The sequence below is a fragment of the Pollachius pollachius genome (assembly GCF_949987615.1).
Source record: "Pollachius pollachius genome assembly, chromosome: 11".
Classification (NCBI taxonomy): domain Eukaryota; kingdom Metazoa; phylum Chordata; class Actinopteri; order Gadiformes; family Gadidae; genus Pollachius; species Pollachius pollachius.
In genome coordinates this window covers 11,519,530-11,538,019 of record NC_136944.1, presented here as the reverse complement: position 1 = coordinate 11,538,019, position 18,490 = coordinate 11,519,530, and the positions used below count along the sequence as shown (strand labels likewise).

General features: G+C 41.9%; 2 protein-coding genes across 2 annotated transcripts; one reads left to right on the top strand and one right to left on the bottom strand.

Moving 5' to 3' along the window:
• Positions 1-3,088: 3,088 nt before the first annotated feature.
• On the bottom strand, positions 3,089-13,008 carry dhps (deoxyhypusine synthase). Its single transcript, XM_079745604.1, has 11 exons — positions 12,977-13,008; positions 10,091-10,482; positions 9,231-9,427; positions 8,672-8,833; positions 8,226-8,347; positions 6,904-7,000; positions 6,539-6,625; positions 6,227-6,332; positions 5,751-5,854; positions 4,904-5,029; positions 3,089-3,939 (listed from the first exon to the last, which is right to left on the bottom strand). The coding sequence occupies exons 3-11, from the start codon at positions 9,420-9,422 to the stop codon at positions 3,841-3,843; spliced, it is 1,095 nt and encodes a 364-aa protein (XP_079601730.1). The 5' UTR covers positions 9,423-9,427; positions 10,091-10,482; positions 12,977-13,008; the 3' UTR covers positions 3,089-3,840.
• Positions 12,235-18,268, top strand: fbxw9 (F-box and WD repeat domain containing 9). The gene is made up of 7 exons (XM_079745600.1): positions 12,235-12,919; positions 12,998-13,127; positions 13,456-14,428; positions 15,111-15,259; positions 15,776-15,979; positions 17,068-17,133; positions 17,325-18,268. Exons 1-7 carry the CDS (start codon positions 12,765-12,767, stop codon positions 17,397-17,399), a joined length of 1,752 nt encoding a protein of 583 aa, XP_079601726.1. The 5' UTR covers positions 12,235-12,764; the 3' UTR covers positions 17,400-18,268.
• The last annotated feature ends 222 nt before the right edge of the window (positions 18,269-18,490 follow it).

The window sequence follows — 18,490 nt, the reverse complement described above, 5'->3', positions numbered from 1 at the left end:
GCAGGCACTGCAATTGTCAAGCAGAAAATCGAACATGGATTGAATGGAATATTTGAGACAGTAATGCCCTGATGGGTGTGTGTGTGTGTGTGTGTGTGTGTGTGTGTGTGTGTGTGTGTGTGTGTGTGTGTGTGTGTGTGTGTGTGTGTGTGTGTGTGTGTCCATTTATTATCAACACAGTGACACATTGGGTTGAGGTTATGGGAAACTTGACCTTGGTCCGACTATTTCTGCCTCTCCTCTTAGAAAAACTGAAAATATACTCGCCATGCCCTGCATAACCAAAGAAATGTCCCTTTCTGCTCACAAATAGCCTTCCAAACATTTTACAATCGTAAATATATAACTTGTATATAAATGGAAGAGGATTAGGGCCAGATGTGAATTTTGATTTTTAAAGATTTTTAAAGTCAGAATTCTGAGAATAAAGACAGATTTCTGAGGTTTAAGTCAGAATTCTGTCTTGAATTGTACAGGCTAAATCTCATTGGCTAAAGAAGGGAAGTTCCTTACAGGCTACGGCTACCTAAGGAACAAAGTTCAGTGAGAGTTGCACGTTGCCACATACAGGACGTGACCACACGCTGACCAGGGTCCCGTTGACAGAAGAGGATTAGGGCCGCATGTGATTTTTTTTCTTCTTAAAATCTGAATTCTGACTTTGTTCTCAGAATCCTGACTTTATTCTCAGATATCAGATTTGAGTCTCAGAATTCAGACTTTAGTCTTACAATTCTGGAATTCTGACTTTAAACTCTGAACAAAAAAAGAATAATAGTCACACTAATTCTTTTGATAGATGTGTGAGAAAATGAGCTGCGGTCCACTTTTTTTATTTTTGCAGTTACACTTACAAAGTAACTACAGTTACACACATATGCATACAATTGGGACATACTGCAAGTCATTTTACTGATTAGTACACCTGCAGTGCCACCCATTGACTGAGCCCGCGAAAGTCGAGCAGAAGATAGCATAGTATCTTCTGCTGAGCAGAGGATTGTGGGACGGAAAGCAAAAAAAAGCACGCTTGCTTGCATACTGCAAAATGTGACCGGATATAGTACAGCATCCTTGCAATTTTGGCATACCGCCTTTTCAATATTGGGACGCAGAGACCAAATATTTTTCTGTCATACTAAATAGTATGGTAGATATGGGTATAGTATGGGTATTGGAAGGCAGGGTTTGAGTAACAATAGAGAAAGAATATCTCTGCTGAAACAGGATACTTCTGGAACATGTGTTTTTTCTAACCATAATAAATGAGAAAAATAATAAAATAAAAAGTTTTTAAATAAATTACCCTTACGACTGAAGATGTCTGTTTGCAGGCAACACGTCTACAAACAGAGCAGAACATCTTGTAATAAATGAATTAGGGCAATGGCCGTTGAACAGGAAGGGACTTCATGAAAGTCGTCATCCAGGAGGTTTGCTGGTTTAATGGCATGGAAGCACTTATAACTTGTGCTCGCATTCCGTGTGATCCGCACGTGCTCCGACAGGTACTAAATGCTTTTGTGTCTATACAAGTTTGTCAAAAACGCCATCACCGTAGCTTTAGGACGCCGCCATGTTTTACCTCGCAGGATTCCAGCGTTAACTGAGACGGAAGCCCCTTTGAAGAGCATCAACAAAACATGTAAACATGTTGAAGGTGCATTTGCCTATGTTAGAAGTTGAAGCAAGGGTGTCAGGGAGATTCTAGAGATCGAGCAAACGGTCCTTGGGTTTATGAAAAGTGTCTCTAGACAGAGCATCTGCCTTCTGAATGATTTGAAAATGACGAGTGCGGTGTGAGCGACCCCTTGTGGTTTTCTATATGCCGTGGACGAGACTGAATAAAACATCACCAAGAACTCCAGTTCACTCTGAAACAGATATGTTCTGCTAATGGGAAACCTTGTTCCCCCCTCTTCTGGAGGAATGACCCAATACTGTATGTGAGATTGTTTTACCGCACAGAACAGAAAGCTATAGTCTCAATCCTCCATACTAGACAGAAATAAGAAATGCATTAAATCCAACTGCTGGATGGTTTGCTGTTAAATTGCGTTTCAAATAAATGTAATTAAAATTGAATGAAAACTGAATACAATATAGTTGCAAGCAGGGGCGGAGCCAGACCTTGTGTACATCTGGGGCTTAGCCCTGGGAGGGGTCTGGGGGTCCTCCCCCAGATGTGATTTCCTGCATTCTAGTCCATTTTAGGGTGAACTGCTGGACATTGGCAAATCCTAAATCCCTTCTAATTCATAGCCCTCATTTTCAGTTGCAGGGCCTGCTCAAGAAAATACTATTTAATGGAAAGAAACAATGACCACTTAACTATTGACTTCTAGAGATTTTTATGTAAACTACAATGGCAAAATTGAGACTTAAATTTGAGACTAATTTTCAGTAGAATCATTCAAAGTAGGATTGCAGAGATGGATTGTTTGTTTGTTTGTTTGTTTGTATTTTAGAAGTGGTATGCCCAGGGGCGTAGCACCAAATTCTGGGCCCTATAAGTCCTTAAAAAAAATAGTTTTACTAGCAGGCAGCTAGGAGGATATAGCCATTTTGTAACGTCATGACGTCTGGGGCTAACTAGCCTATGTACCATAGGTTGTTATTTATCATGGGGTTTCATCTTGTGTCGAAGTCAAAAACATTGGATCCTTAAGGATCAAATTTAAATGGCTAGAAATCTATCCAGATGGAGGTCATAAGTTCTTGAGGCGGATATGTTCAACATGAGGAAACATGTGGGCAAAGTTTAATGACTGCATATCAAAGGTGTCAGGAAATATGGTCAGTCCCTACATCTGTAGAAAAGTTCATAAAAAGCAACAGAGCAGTTTATGTTGTTTAGGTCATTCCGGCGAAATAATTCATAAAACAAACAATTTCACTTTATGCTTGGCCACATGAAAGGTATCGATTTCATAATGATCAAAAACTGAAAATTGAACTGAAAGTTAATTTAAAAAGCAGATGCTTGAAAGTTTAAAATATATGATTAAGAAGGGCTGGACCATGGATTTGATTTTTCCAATGTGGGACATAAATTTGGATCATTCAACTGTCTAACTTTTCAGTGATTATTTGCGGAAACAGAGTTGATGTGGCAGACCACAATTGTTGCACAACACGTGTATTAAGCAGAATATTCTTATAGTTTAGCCTGATGGTCCCCCTTTAACAATGAACCCATCACAATATAAAACAAATGTGAGTTTCATTTAAAGAACGTTTATTTAGCTACAGAGATGGCAATTTGACCCCCCAAAATGACAGTTATGTATACATAAGGGCATCATATGTATTCAACAATCATTTGTATTATACATTAATATACATTAAGGTAAAATTATATTTCTTGACTTATAAAATAATAATTTGGATTAGTGACTTGAAACGAATAAGTCTTAGGCACGCTTAGTCAACCTACAAAAATAAAATAAATACTTGTAATAACGAGTAACCGAAGTACAGACTAAAAAAAATAATATATAAAAAACACACAACCCGTCAACCTCCCTCAACAAGGCATTTGATTTTAGCATAGGTTATAAAGTTTGAAGTTACTTATGCGTGTGCTTATCTGTGTTCGTCTGTGTGCGCATGTATAGGAAACCATAATACCTTCTTTTAAACAAATAAAATAGTAATTTTCCAATTGTAATTTCACCGGTTATTATATACTACTGTAAAAGCATCCTTGGCATACTCCATTATACCAAGTATTTGACAATTAATAAAGAACTTGAACTTTAACTAAAGGGGAAACTAAAACAAAAATTTAAAAACGAACAAACTATTATCGATTTCCTGGAAAGATGTTCCTAAGGCATCTCATTCGTCTGTTTTCTTGCCAACTGTCATCTTGTCCGCGTGGAGAGCAAAGGTCTCTGCAACCAGTAGGGGGAACACTATGGTGGCATCTGCGTATACCTAGAGCCGCAACAAACACAACCAGCTCAAACCTTCATTCAACCTCATGTTGTTAACAGCCTGTACATTCAGATGCATTCAGCGATTCCTGCTGCCCTCCTAATTTACTATGTATTTGTTGAGCAGAGTCTTACATCCAGAGCAACTCAGAGAATTTGGGGTGCCGGGTCATAAAGCAGCAGATAGGGCTAAGGGCATCTTACTTAAGACCTCTACAGGCTAGACTGTGGACATTGGGGATTGAACCCAGTACCTTTCGTTGTAAACATTGAATGCTATTTCGCAAATAGACTTTAATGTGGAATTGACGGTATCCAAATATAGAGGATATTATTGTCTTATCAACCCTAAAAGGATTAGGAAAACCCCGGGAACACTAGCCTGGGAGTCAGACAAATCTCGCAAGCCTGTGTTTCATTTGCTCTGCCGATAGGTCAGACAGCATTTTAACAACAGAGATGTTGAAATGCCCATCAACAGTCTGTTGATTCCAACATCGGGACAGTATTAAACAAACTGGACGTTATATTTCCATGATAAGAAGATCAGACGTCTGCGCTTAAAGCGCAGTCGTCTGTTTGGTTGAGAAATAGGATGTCATTTTTTCTTGCTCAGTGCTACGTCATGTCAAGTGACGTGTTGTGACTGAAGTTTCATTGCTATGTTGGTTGTAGCTATAGCACCTGATACATAGTCATAAGCTGCTTTTTTATTAAAAAAAAAAATATATATATATATATATATATATATTTCAATGTATTTATTCTTTTGTTTTCAATAAAAGTGACCTGATCCTCATAAGATGAACGCAAAAAAATAAAAAACAAACAATGTGCTCGCACATGAGATCAAACAAGAGTACGAGCCCCTCCCCGGAACCAACTACTTTTTGTTACTCCAGAAAGACAAATAAACCAAACTTTAATGCAGGGGCTTTGGCTCCTGGCCTGAGCGCTAGGGGTACCTTCACAGGCTTGGCGTCCACCCTGATCTTCCCCCAGGACACCGCCTCGTCGGGACGGGCCCCGGAATCTGAGCCGTCAAACTCTTGGCCCGTGTTGACGTATACAGAGAAATCTGCTCCGTTTCTCTGAGAAGACAAGGGCAAATAAGCAAGGAACGTCATCAGATAAAAGTGACTGGGAGGTGTAGATCTGTGTTAGGAAGGTTGGTGCCAATCTAGCCTGTAAGAAATTGTAATGTGCTGCTCGTGTGTAGAATATAATAGCATAATTATATTCTATATAATAGTATAACTATAATAATAATATCCAAATCTGCATTTTTTAACTACTAATATTGATCAAAATAGCACCAAACCTCTGCAGTAGCATTTCTAGGGTCCCTACACATAAAACAAAGCATTAACAACTTAGTTAGCGTACCGGGAGTTCATTTAAAAAGACTGTTTTACAAGTCTGTGCCTTACCGGTAGGTCCATGTGTACAGGAAGTCCATACACGTTGATTACCGAATGCAGCGGAGCTCTTACACGCCAAAACAGCCATTGTGGCGATGCTGGATATTTATGCTGTCGAGAGCTTGGGCTGTTAGCGTTGCTCCGGGCAAGCTCTTTACACGTTGATCAACGAAAAAAAGTGTCTGGAGGGCTTATTCTATGTGTTTTCATGCCGAAAAAGACCCTGGGTTAAATTTTCCCCGGAATTAGCCTTTAACCCGAAAGGCCCCAGCTGGGTTTGAACCCAGGATATTCTTGCTGTGAAATGCCACAATCTAAATGAAAGAGAAAATCTGAGAAGACCTAACACTGGTAGACTACCACGACATCCAACCCCGATCGCCATAGTTACCATGAGATTGGCGTTGGCAATGTGATGTTTGATGAGCCCGCCGCCCAAGATGATCATCCCGGTCCGCTTGGCGAAAACGGCAAGGCTGTTGATTTTACGGATGTCTGACGAAATACAAAAGACCATGAAAATAAATCTTGTCTGCAGCCTAATCTGAAGACCACCATCTAGAGTAGAGGACTGAACCCTAGGTCAGGATTCAGGTAAGAACTTAACAGAATATACTGTATCAAACAGTCCATGAATCCTAAATTCAGTAGACATTAAAAAATAGCTTATTTTTCACAGATTAATACAACCGATGTGTTCGTAAGTCACCGTCTCCACGTTTTCTATATTTATTCATTTCCATTCACTTAATCAAGTTCATTTGATGACTTAAAAGGACTACTAGTAGTAATACAAGGGGAGGTTTGTGACAATCCCATATGACTAAAATCCTATATGTCCCAGTCCTGCTGAACGCCGCCCTCTACCTTCCACGATGTCCATCACCAGGCCAGGCTTCTTGTAGGAGTGAAAGTACATCATGTCACCCAGGGAGCCGTCCGTGAGAGCAGGGCTGAACACAGGGATGTTGTTCTGAAACACACACATACTAACACATAACACATCCATTCACAAACACAGAAACACAAAGAACTAAACCCTCATTCCCACCGAGAGTGTAATGCAAGCGTCCTCAGTATCAGCTAGGCTATCATGTTAATCGATCGTGTCTATCTTTTATTTTGGGATAGCGCCATTTATGCTCTGATAATTGTATGACATGTTATACAACATACAACCTTGTAGGCCCAGTAGTAGACAGACTCTGGGTTGTTGATCTCCTTTCCCAAGCGGTGGATTGTTTTGGACGGGGTCCAATGCGTGCCCTGAAAATATCAGGGAAGGGGTGAAAGGTTTATAGAAGACGCAAGCAAAGAAGGCTTTATGTTTTATAACCAAGCAACAGTATTTTTTTTATGAAATTCAACTCTGTTCAACTATCAGATCATCACAAATGTGTGCAGTTTAGTTTTGATTTAAGGTTCAATCCATAGCACTACATCTCAAATAGATTGTTTTAGGGTTTGATTTTGCTCTTATCCAGATAAATACACAGAAGTACACCCACACACACACACACACACACACACACACACACACACACCTCTGTGTCCTGCTCCAGCACCATCTGGTCCAGGATGGGCATCAGCCAGTCCTCAAACTTACAGTAGTTGGAGTTCGGCACCAGCAGGTTCCCTATTCTTTTTACCACGAGAGAAAGGAGAATATAGAAGAGGGGATGAGGAGGACACAAGCCAAGACTACAAGTGGGCTCCTTTTTCACTTAAAGCTAAGTGAAAAAAGCTATGCTGGGCAAGTTAGCTATGCAGTTAGAGTAAGCTGGCTGGTTGAAAGTCTCCAACCAATAAGAATCCCCCCCCCCCCCCCCCCACCCCTTACTTTTTTCTATACACAAAAAACACCCCACACCCAACCCTCCCCCCAACTGGACCAAAATAATAATAATCATAATAATAATAATACAATTATAAACAAAAAGAAAAGGCTTAATTACAGGTGTCTTTTAAATAGATACACCCAAATAAAATTAAAACACAAATAATAGGATTTCAATGACGCAAGACTCTATAGACTCCTGATATCTTCTAATTTAGTCGTTCAATGTGTTGGGAAGTTCTTGAAGATTACTGAAGTATGACAAAAGAGGTTCCCGAACTGACTGACAGGATTAGCTAGCTAGCATTTGCAATAGGTCTTCGTTCAGGCCGATTTAAATTATTCGACGGTATTTCAGGCCTGTGACAGCCACATATAGTCGATTTTTTGTCTTTTCTTGTGAGAGCAAGCTTCGGCGGCAGTCCAGCAGAGAAAGGGATTGTACTCCCGGAGCTGAGCTGCAGGGCTAGCGCCAAGTTCCTCCCACCGGAGCTGCTCGTCCGCTGGTCCACAAAATCTTAGCTATGCTCTGATTGGAAGGGAGTGGGGAAGTGGGAGGTAATATTCAACTGTGCCCCCTTCCTACGTAGGAGGGGGCGCCGAAACTGACTCATTCGTTTGGTAACTGTAGGCGGGGTACTTTCAGAAATGCATATCTCACCCAAAAAAATCATGCACAGACATTTTTCAAAGTTGTATGCGTGTAGGAGCACCAGAGACCCAAAACAACACCCCAAATCCCAGGAAAAGTGTTGTTTTCACAATATGTTTCCTTTAAATCCCGCCCTACGATAAGGGTACTGTCGGCGGTGAAAACGCGAGCGGTAACTGAGTTGTTGCGAACCTCACCTTCACTTCTCCACCAAGCCGCACCAAACCTACCCACACCCGCCGGTGCAAATGCGCCAATTTTATGATGAAGTGAAGGCGGAGTCAGTGTGAATTGGACAGGAGTTAATTACGAGAAGCTTTATGTTACGCTTACGTGGTGGTTTTGCTGTGAATTTGGGGTGAGTGACTTGAGCCCACCTGTTGATCCCCTGCTCGCGGAGCTGCTTGCCAGGCAGGGCAAAGTCTCCGAGGTAGGTGTCGCCAAGACACTTGATCAGGTCTTCTTCTATGCCTCCTGCTGTTGTAACAATCACATCCACCTGTACCCAGGACAACAGGGAAAAAGGCATGTGGAAATAAATCTGTGCCATCGGATTTGAAACATTTTGTTTTTTTGTGATAAAACATTTTGAACATAAAAAGCCATGGATTTCAAAGCACTGAATATTTATAACTCATAATTTTCAATAAACCGTTTTCAGATTTATTTTTCAATGTTAAAAAAATTCTACTTAAATATTTTCAACGTCCCCAAATTCAACATACCAAAGTTAGCTGCACAATTCAATGTATGAAATTCAGCGTTAACATCGGGGGACCCAAGGAAGCGTAATCGTTATGTTGTACATGTGTAGTTTATGTACCATGCTGTGCTCTGCCAGGTAGCGGATGGTCTCACGGACTCCGGAGCTGATTAGGTTGGAGGTGTAGCCCAGGAAAATAGTGCATCCGGACGGGTTGGATTTAGTGGACTGACTTCCTTCCCCTACCTCCTGCACCTCCTCCACCTCCAGTCGCTTCTCTATCTGTATACACATACACACAGTCTTTAGCCCAGGAATGCTATCTTACGGCTGCTGAAGATTTGAGCTCAGTAATAATAATCAGAAAAATATAGGAGAGCAAGATTTTGAAAATAAACATCCCAGAAAAGCACGTCTGCCCCATCTCTCCCTTCCCATGTTTCTATGCCAATGAGAAGTGGTTTGTTCACACACCTTTTCTCCAAGCTAAACAACGGTCTAAAATCTACATTTCTTTGAGGGAGAGGCCAAGTCCCCCAGAGCAGCTTTTTCTCAGCACATTTCATTCAAGGCATTTATAACAAATTATAGCTTTTACATTTTACTTAACCAAACACACTGGTTAAACCACATAAAAACATGCTGTTTTATCAGTCTCTCGGCCCCCCATCCCTCTGACCATTCTGTTTATCTCGTTGATAGCAAGGCCCATATTGCTGGCCTGGAACCCAGTTGTTATGTAGGATTGGAGCAGTGCCCTGTAGTCCAAGCCCTTGTTGAAGTCATAGCCCCGTATCTTGGGCATGTCGATGAGTTCAGCACTCGGTTTGAGGACGGCCTCCCTGGCCACTGACGGTGGATGGTCCGCCATTTCTCCTGTATAATTCAAAGTCGGACAAATTGATCATAATCCTAAAACACACAACCCCACAGAGATACATTGTCAACACCTGCTTCATAAACCCTCCATGAACATGTATGAACACAAGGATATATTGGTAGAAAACTGAACACACAACATAAGAAGTGGATTTGAATGTTTTACAGACAAGTATCAGTACGTTTTTTCAAGATTACACATGAGTGAGTTCAGTGGGTTCTTTCAAATACCCAATCCGACATTGTAAAGTGGTTTAAAAGACCAGTGTAGTTTCGTCCCCAGCCTTCCGGGGTGATACCACTAGTGTGTGACTCCATAGCGACGTGTGTTCATACATGCTCATACATATGGGAAACAATGTATGTCAATACATGAATACAAGTTCTCCCAATAAACAAACTATCTTTAGATGATTCAAATATTACTCAATTTCTTCTATAACAGATATTGGTATGTCTAGTCTTACATTTAATGAGTATTGACAGCCTCATAATTGCGCGATTCATCAACAATTTACCAACCAGAGAAGCCACAACAACAATAAACAACATTAAACAAAGGCTGCGATGGATGCACGCAACTTGAATTAGACAATGCATTTCTTTTCGTCATAATTTAAATGTACGGCAAAATAGATTAAATAACAACTTTTAAAATACCTATTGTTGTTGTTGATAGACAACGAGGTCTACGAAAAAGATACTGCGGAGGGAGAGGCTGTCAGGGAATTTAAGCCATCGCTTTCAGCGGATGTAAACAGCACATGGGTGTGCGGAAACAACTACGGAAAGCATAAAGCGACGCGATTTAAAATGTTTTGTATGAAATTCGGAATACCGATAGATCCTTATTAATATACAGGGACATAAACCTATGAAACACTACTGTAGTGCTACAAACACATTAGGAAACATATCAAATATTTATAGTATATGGAATGTGAAATATTATGCCCCTTTTCCACCGGCGGGTACACTTCGGACCCAGCCCTGGCTGCAGCATGCAGATCGAGGAGCGGCTCAACGTGGGTGGAGCTAGCGTTTGACTCCGCCTGCAATCGGAAGAGGAAGGAGGTGTCTGAGTCCATCTTTAATAGGTCCATCCTCAGCAACCTTAACGAAAGGAAAGGAGATAGTGGTATCCTACTATCCTTTACGGCGTTAATATTTAAAGCAAGATGGCACCGACGAAGTTTAGAGACACGGAAAAAACGCATGAGAGACGCGGAAAAGCAGAAAAAGAGAAGAGAAGAAAATAATTCTGATAATATGATAATAATAATGATAATAATGGACACCAATTCCAGAAACATTTTATTTGAATCGAAATTAATTCATTTATTGCTGGTTATTAAGCAAACAATATACATCGTAAGAAAATAAAATGCCGACTTCACATTTAAGAAAGACTACTGGCGGTGTGGGTACCGGATTGACTCGGGGTCCTAGATGCGCAATAGTAACGCACTTCCTGTAAATGCTGTCTTTTAAATGCGCACGCGCGTTTCATTCATTCCCATGTTATTCCTAAGTATTAACGATATCCTTTTGTTTTCTAATCTATGAATAATAATGTAATGTAAAAATTATTGTTGCCTATACTTGGGTAATATATAAAAGAAGAATCGGTTATCTCCATTCACTGAACGGGGCGATCCACTTGATTTCCAGCGCTCCCAACACAGAGTCAAAACAGCATTCACACGCAGACACTTCCGTTCTCCTCCTTCAGAATAAGAGTCCCTAACAGGAACTGGGTAACATATGCATTCATCAGTGCTTTTAGACGTGTTTCAAATGGCTTTGTGTGTGCAAAAGAAGGGGCTGCGTTCAATGAAATCAAAACCAAAACGGATTGAGCCTTCTTTTTATGTCCATGATTGAGCCCCTTTTATAAACAACCTTTCCGGGTTTTGTCGTTGGCTTGCGTCGATGTGTCGCTATGTCATCTGTAAGCGCAGGACTCCGAGTCGATCTGGCAGCCGAGTCAATCTGGTACCCACAGCGGCAGTTAATTTCAACGTCAACATAAATTGAGCCTCTTTTTTTTTTACCGGTGAATTAGGATTAGAGTGGTCCAAATTATTCCCGTTGGCCAAGTCTTACTGTTGGCGACAACCTGATTGAAATCAATACCACAAGAACGCATGGATCGAAAGAGCGCTTGTTGTAGTCCAACTTCGGAAACGGTAGTTCCACGCTACAGACGCTAGAGGTCAGCAATACTCGCGGTCCCGCAATGACGTCGGTTGGGAAAAGTGGAGTCGAATTCTTTAATAGGTAATAATAAATAACAATAATACATTTAATTTGTAGAGCACTTTACATTCAGAAATCTCTGAATGTAATGAAGTGCTACAGAGTTTAAGAGAGAGAAAAATAGAATAAAAGGGGTTGTTAAAATATATAATACATAAACAGTAAAAGGGAAATTAGCAAAAGACTTTTTTAAAAAGATAAGTCTTAATTTTTTAAGAAAAAACAGCTGTAGTCTGTGGGGGCTTCAGGTGGTCAGGGAGGGCGTTCCATAGTCTTGGTAGGTGTATGGTTCGTATTCATTTTAAACAGTGCTGTCTTTTCCTATGTTCGAAAGGAAGCACATTTTCATCTCTCCTTGACCCGATAACGTTTTCCACAAAGGTTAAGGAAAGGTGGCATAAAGGTTAGGAGATTTGACTATTCGTAGAGGGCCCATGATTCCAGGGATCTGATTTTTGCTTCAGCGAAAGAACCAATCACAGAACGGGGGGACAGCAAGACGATGACGACGTCTATGCGACACATAGTTTGTTTATATCTATGGATCCAACATGGCAGCAGAGGCGAAGTTACCTTTCGATGCAGCTTTAGAAGGTGTGCTAAGTAGTTTAGAACGCAAGTTTATTTCGATAAAATAGCAACTTTTCAACTGGTATAATTTATACGATTTGCTATGAGTTACGTACAGCATCTGATAGACATTCGTAGCGCCCAATAAACGGCTCTGGGCATTCGTTAACCACGCCTCAAATACGAGAAAATGAATGTGTGGTTCGCAGACCTCAACGTAGATTGAGGTGAGGTTTGGCGTTAGCCAGGCTAGCGATCTTGTAGGAAATGAACAACCTTTCGTTGATCTATCTTCACCAGAAAATATTTAGAAGACGGTGTTTTGCAAATCCCTTTTTACGATTCAATCAGCCAGATAGCCGATTCCACAGTCAACGTTATCTTCCCTTTGACGTATCATATGACGGGTAACATTTCAGACCACAATTATTGGGATTGCGATGCTTCATGGTGAACCACAAGTCAACTAATCAAACACGTATACGTTCACTGGTATGTATTTATCATGAGCCATGTACTTAGAGACGATAAGGTAATGTCTAAAGTCCATGCTCCAGAGGAACAGGAGATAGAAACGGGAAGAACGTTAAAGGAAGATTCACATTATGGACCGCATCTCTCATCAACCTCCTTCGAAACATCAAGGCCTGACACGCCCGGGTAAGGTTTCCATCGATAAAGACAGAACCGAAATGTTATGCATTATTATTACTTAACTGTTTTGTTTTCCGTCTTTAGACTTCCTTGCTCATCTCAGTCAACTCCCTCACCTTCTGAGGGAAGCGGTCTGCTGTCATTACCGTGGGAAATGGTGACTCAGATCGCTTCTCATCTTCCTGCCCAGTGTGTCATCTCCGTGTTGCCGAAGGTTAGGCTATTCCCGGGAGTTTACCTTGGTTCTTAATGTTGTATTGCTTGGATCAAAAATGTCAAACATTGAACAATGACATTGTTGGCGTGTAATTGCCACACATCTTTTTAGCTTGATAAAAGCATAGAATAATTGTTTTATAATATTTTGATTATTTCGGTTTTTCTAGCTTGAAACCTGATTTTAAACTTACAAATGTATTTCAAGTTAAAACTTTAGAAAATATGTTTTACATAAAATATTACATTGTTTTAAATATGTTGTTTTTGTCGGAGGATGGCAGAACGTAGTTGAAAAACACCACCAATTGTCTCTTTCTCTTCAGGTGTGCCAAGCACTGGGTAACATAGGCGAGGACAGCACCAGCTGGCAGCTGCGTGCTGGCAGGCTAACAGGTTCCGGGGTGAGATTCCCTGTGGGTTCCAGGGAGGGCTACGACTGGCCCAATGCCTGCCTGGAAATGGAGGATCTGATCACCTGCTGGGAGGACCAGGCCACCTGGGTGGACAGACACACCAAGGCCAGGGACGATGGGAAGCAGGCTGTCCGAGGAGCAGAAGTCAGGGGGGAGGAGGAAAGGCGCGGAGAGGCAGACCAAGATGCCGAAGGCTTTGTATTCGCGGAGCGTGCTGTGGAACTAGGTGTTGACGCGGTGATGGAGGTGGCCTTTGAGGGGGAGTTGGATATGCAAGCAGACGGACAAAGAGCTAATTCAAAAGAGAGGAGGAGGAGACCAGAGGAGGCGGCCGCCGTGGCGATGGTGAAGGAAGAACGATGCAATGAGAGGGGGCCCCCGGAGGCCCCTGAGGGGAGCGAAGGAGCCAACCCTCAGCTGGGCGGAGGCGGGGCGGAGCTAGGTGTGGAAGAGGCTGGGCAGTTGAGGCCTCTGAGCCCGACCCCAGCCCTGGAGCGCGTCCCTCTGCCCTCGACGGGCCACTATGCCCAGGTGAATTCCGTGCTGCTGATCGGAGGCGAGGGGGCGGTGTGCGCCTCGGGCTCCAGGGACACCAACGTCATCTTGTGGGACCTGCACGGTGGCAGAGACGCCACGCCCCGCATGCTGCGGGGCCAGGGGCTGACATCTAGCCACCGGGGCTGGGTGTGGTGCTTGGCCTCCCGGGGGCCGCTGCTTGCGTCAGGGAGCTTCGACAGCACTATCAGACTGTGGGACCTGGGGGCCGGTGGGGCAGAGAGGGGCATGATCTCCACCAGCGCCCCTGTCCTGTGTTTGTCCTGCCAGCCAGACGTACTGCTGGCCGGGACATTCAACAAGACCATCAGCCTCTATGACACCAGATGTAAGGAGGCTTGGCCATTTTCACATGCTTTACAGTACATTTACTTTTTTACATTGCAAAACATTACACAACATTAGTGTAGTGTAATGTAGTTGAGTCTATAGCCTTTACTATTCAATACACAAATGGAGTAAATCCCACACAGTACTCCAACATTCTGGAACCCATCTGGCTTGCCCTTTTTCAACATGGTGTAGCAACGCAGTATAGATGGGACTAGGGGTAGTCTAGCAGATTGCAGTAATGCAACATTTATGGATGCAAGCCACCCTAAAACTCAAACTCAGAGAAGCTTAAAGAAGCTGTATCAATATTGTTATTGAATCGCCCGAAAAGCATTGGCAATTGGCAATAAACACTCACAGATTCACATACATTATCAGCGGAGCCTTGTGATTGTTTTGCTTGCTCCAGCACAACATTGCCCCTCCCAGAAATGATATTGCTTTAATTCATAACGCAGCTGTACCAGCAGTGTTCCGGAAATTTCTATGTGATGGGAAATTGAAGGTACAAAATTTGACCGTATTTCTATCCCTGTTTTGATTCACACATGACCCCATGCAGGGATTGTCCCAAAATGCGTCTGGGATAGACTGCAGGTGTGTAAGGGGCTTCTGCCTCATGTACAGTATAATAATGTATGATAAGACGTACTAAGCATTTGTGTTTTGTGTGACAGTGGCTGAGCCCCTGGTGAAGAGTCTTCAGCTACATGGCAAGGCCGTCATGTGTCTGGCTGCCGATGAGCAGTACATCATCTCCGGGAGCCAGGATTACACGGTTGCCATCTTTGACCGCAGGGCCGGCAAGACCTTAAAGAGACTACGGGTAGCATGTACACTCTCGGCGGTTGTAATATTGACATCATATTTTCTGCACAATAACGAGAGGTATTCATTCTGTTTCATTCCATTCTTCCTGAATTCCAGCAACCATGCTGTGTAGCGATGAAAAGACACTTCAACTCTAAGACGAGATTATCCCACCATTTCTACCATGTGTGCTGTGATGTTTTCATGTTTGATTTGTCTTGGTATAATCCGATGTGGTTCATATGTTCCACGAAGGCCATTGGCAACTTTTTGAAGCATTTTTTTTTGTTGCTATGTTGACCATTTAAATACATTTTGTATTTACCTTAGTTCACCCTATTAGATGTAGATCAAACCTAGGTGTATGTTAATATATAGGCCTACTGTATATATTGTAGTCAAATTTATTTATTTATAAAAAAAAATGCATTTATTTATATTATGTGCATTTGTTATTTATCCCCTTTTGATTTGATTTGGATTTGATTTTCGACACCTGAGATTGAAATGTTTTTCCAACGACTCCTTCCAGCTCCGGTCCTATCTTCTGTCCATGTGCTACCAAAATGGCGAGGTGTGGGCGGGGGACAACAAGGGCATCATACACGCCTTCTCTGTGCGGTCGGGGGTCCTGAAGCCCCTGTCGCAGTTCGATGTGGGACATACCTCCCTGGTCACAGGCATCCACAAGTCCCCCGGGAGCCTGTACACAAGTTCATCGGATCGCACTCTAAAGGTCGGCGCAGGAGTCAATTTGACCCAGCAAATCTACCTGCAGCCCACATCTAACTTTCTGGGCATTTAGACTCATAATTGTGGAGGAACATATTGGTACAACTACATGTTTGAAAAAGTCATTCAAAGAAATTGAATGGGAAAGTGTATTTTTGTGATTTGTGGGGAAGGGATGGTATAGTTACTAGGATTTTGAACTCCAAAAGCTACTGGCTTCTACCCCCAATGCCTTCCTGTAGGCATCCATTAGCAAGATGCCCTCACCCCTTATCTGCTCACTTTTGCCATGCATCAGAATTCAATGTAATTTGCTTTGGATAAGTGACTGTTACAGTTAATATTGAAACAGCTATCAGGTGGGCCATTTCACCGGCCTATAAATATGAAGAAATCAAACTCTCAACCAAGTTTCAGCATCGCACTTTCAGACTCCTTCATACTCCTACATCCTCCACTTCCTACATACATCTTGTTTGCACTGTAGAATACTCATGCATATTTAAATTCAGAAATAAAATCGGGAAGAAAGGTTACAAGCAATTAACTGCAATTCAATGCACATGGACCAACATTGATGAAAATATAAATGTTGGAAGCTCAATAGACATGGATGACATCCATGTGCAATTGATTCAAATTGGTAATGGTTTAGTCGGCTATAAATTTCCTCTATAGATTTGCACTGTTGCGATGCCCTTTAGAGAAATTGTGAACTGCGGTCTTACAGCTACAGCAGGGAACATGTTGACAGTGTTTAAAGACGCAAAATTGCTTGTAAGACTGTTTTCTGATATTTCAGAATTTTAAGAACACGTGTTTAAGCAATACGTATTTGAAATGGTCTTGAAAGGGAAAGCTGAAACTTTCGTTTCAGCTGACTGATATATATTTTTCACAAATATATTTTGACAAATAAAGGCTACTTATTGCAACTTGCTTGTAAGTCAAAATACCTGTGGCGGTCAAAGGTAGTGTAGCCAGAGCTGCTGGTGATAATATATAATTAAATAGTGAAATGTGAAAGATGGGTGTTTTGGTGTGGGTAAGATAGAGAGGGAAGGTGTGACTCTTATGCTTTCTCTTTTGTAGGTACACATTCCTTGTGCCCCTCCGAGGACTCTGTGCACACTGAATTACCAAGAGGGAGTTAGTGGGGTAAGTAAAGAGCTACCTGAAAGATGTGATTTGTATAGAACCGTTCTCCCTCTCCTTCGCTCTCAGCGATTAAAGAAGTGGGTTGTTCATGCAACTGTGATTGACAGGCAAGATGGATTACCCAAACTCAGTCTAAAAACAAAGTTTGTGGCCTGCTCTCAAAGGTAACCCACCCTCTTCTTTTTCATCAGTTGAGCGTGGAGTCAGGGGTTCTGGCCGTCGCTTCGGGAGAGACGTCTGTGGAGGTGTGGAGGCCCTGTAGATGAGGGAGGGACCATATTCCATCACCTCATCAAAAGCAAACACTCCAGCTGAGAAGCAGGTAGCTCTGGACACCGGGAAGAGACGAGTTGCCCTGGAACCTGAATTCCCTGGATCAGTTTGCCTCATACAAAACTGTTGCTAGTGTGTGTAACACAGTCATACAGTTTTAAAGGTGAAAGACTTGGAGAGGATTGTTATGTTCAAGTTATAATTTATTGAACAGATGCTTTAGGTCCATCACAATTGCAATTGCAATTGCATTTTTGATACGCCGTGTCTTTAACAGTGAGTGATATGTGATGACTGGACGCCTAACATGTATATATATTTAACTATATACACAGTTTACAATAGCTAGTTTACAGTAAGATATCTTTGAGAATAACATCCCAGATGGTGTTGTTTATTACCACCAACTTGTAAATCATTGTAACTAATCATCTATTTCCCCACTGCTGTATCGTTTTTCCACACATTATTTTAAGCACATGTGAAGATTGAAGTGATTTACACAATAACTTGTTACTCAACACTATGGGAAATAAAACAGACTTGAGCCTGATTGTATGGTCCGGTTATTTTCACATACATTGTGATGTGATCGCTGGCCTGACAATTGTGGGCTGAATGCCGAGGTCCCTAGCTGTGTGAAGCACATTGGCACAGTCCTATATTTTACGTTATTGTAGCTAAGGAATTACTGGTAAAACATTCATTTTACCTTCAACATGTACATGTATTATAACATTAATTAGCCATCCTATGGAGGTTTTTTGTAAACTAGACTCCTAATAGTCAATTATAATGACCATGCATTTAATCTATAAAGCACATATCTTGTACCAAATGCACCAAACAAACGAATGATGAAGCCAATAAAATCCTCACAGGATTCAACTGCCTCTTAAAGCAGTATGCAGGTTTTCTTGTCTTTAAAGGGGTTGGAGGAGGCAGTGATCCCAGTGAGCAGAGGGTCACTGCGTCTGTGTTCCTGACAATACTGAACCAGCTCCGCCGCAGCTAGGGAGATCTGCTGGATGACACCAAGAGCACAACAAAACAATATAAAACTGGATGGTCTAGATCTTATTTA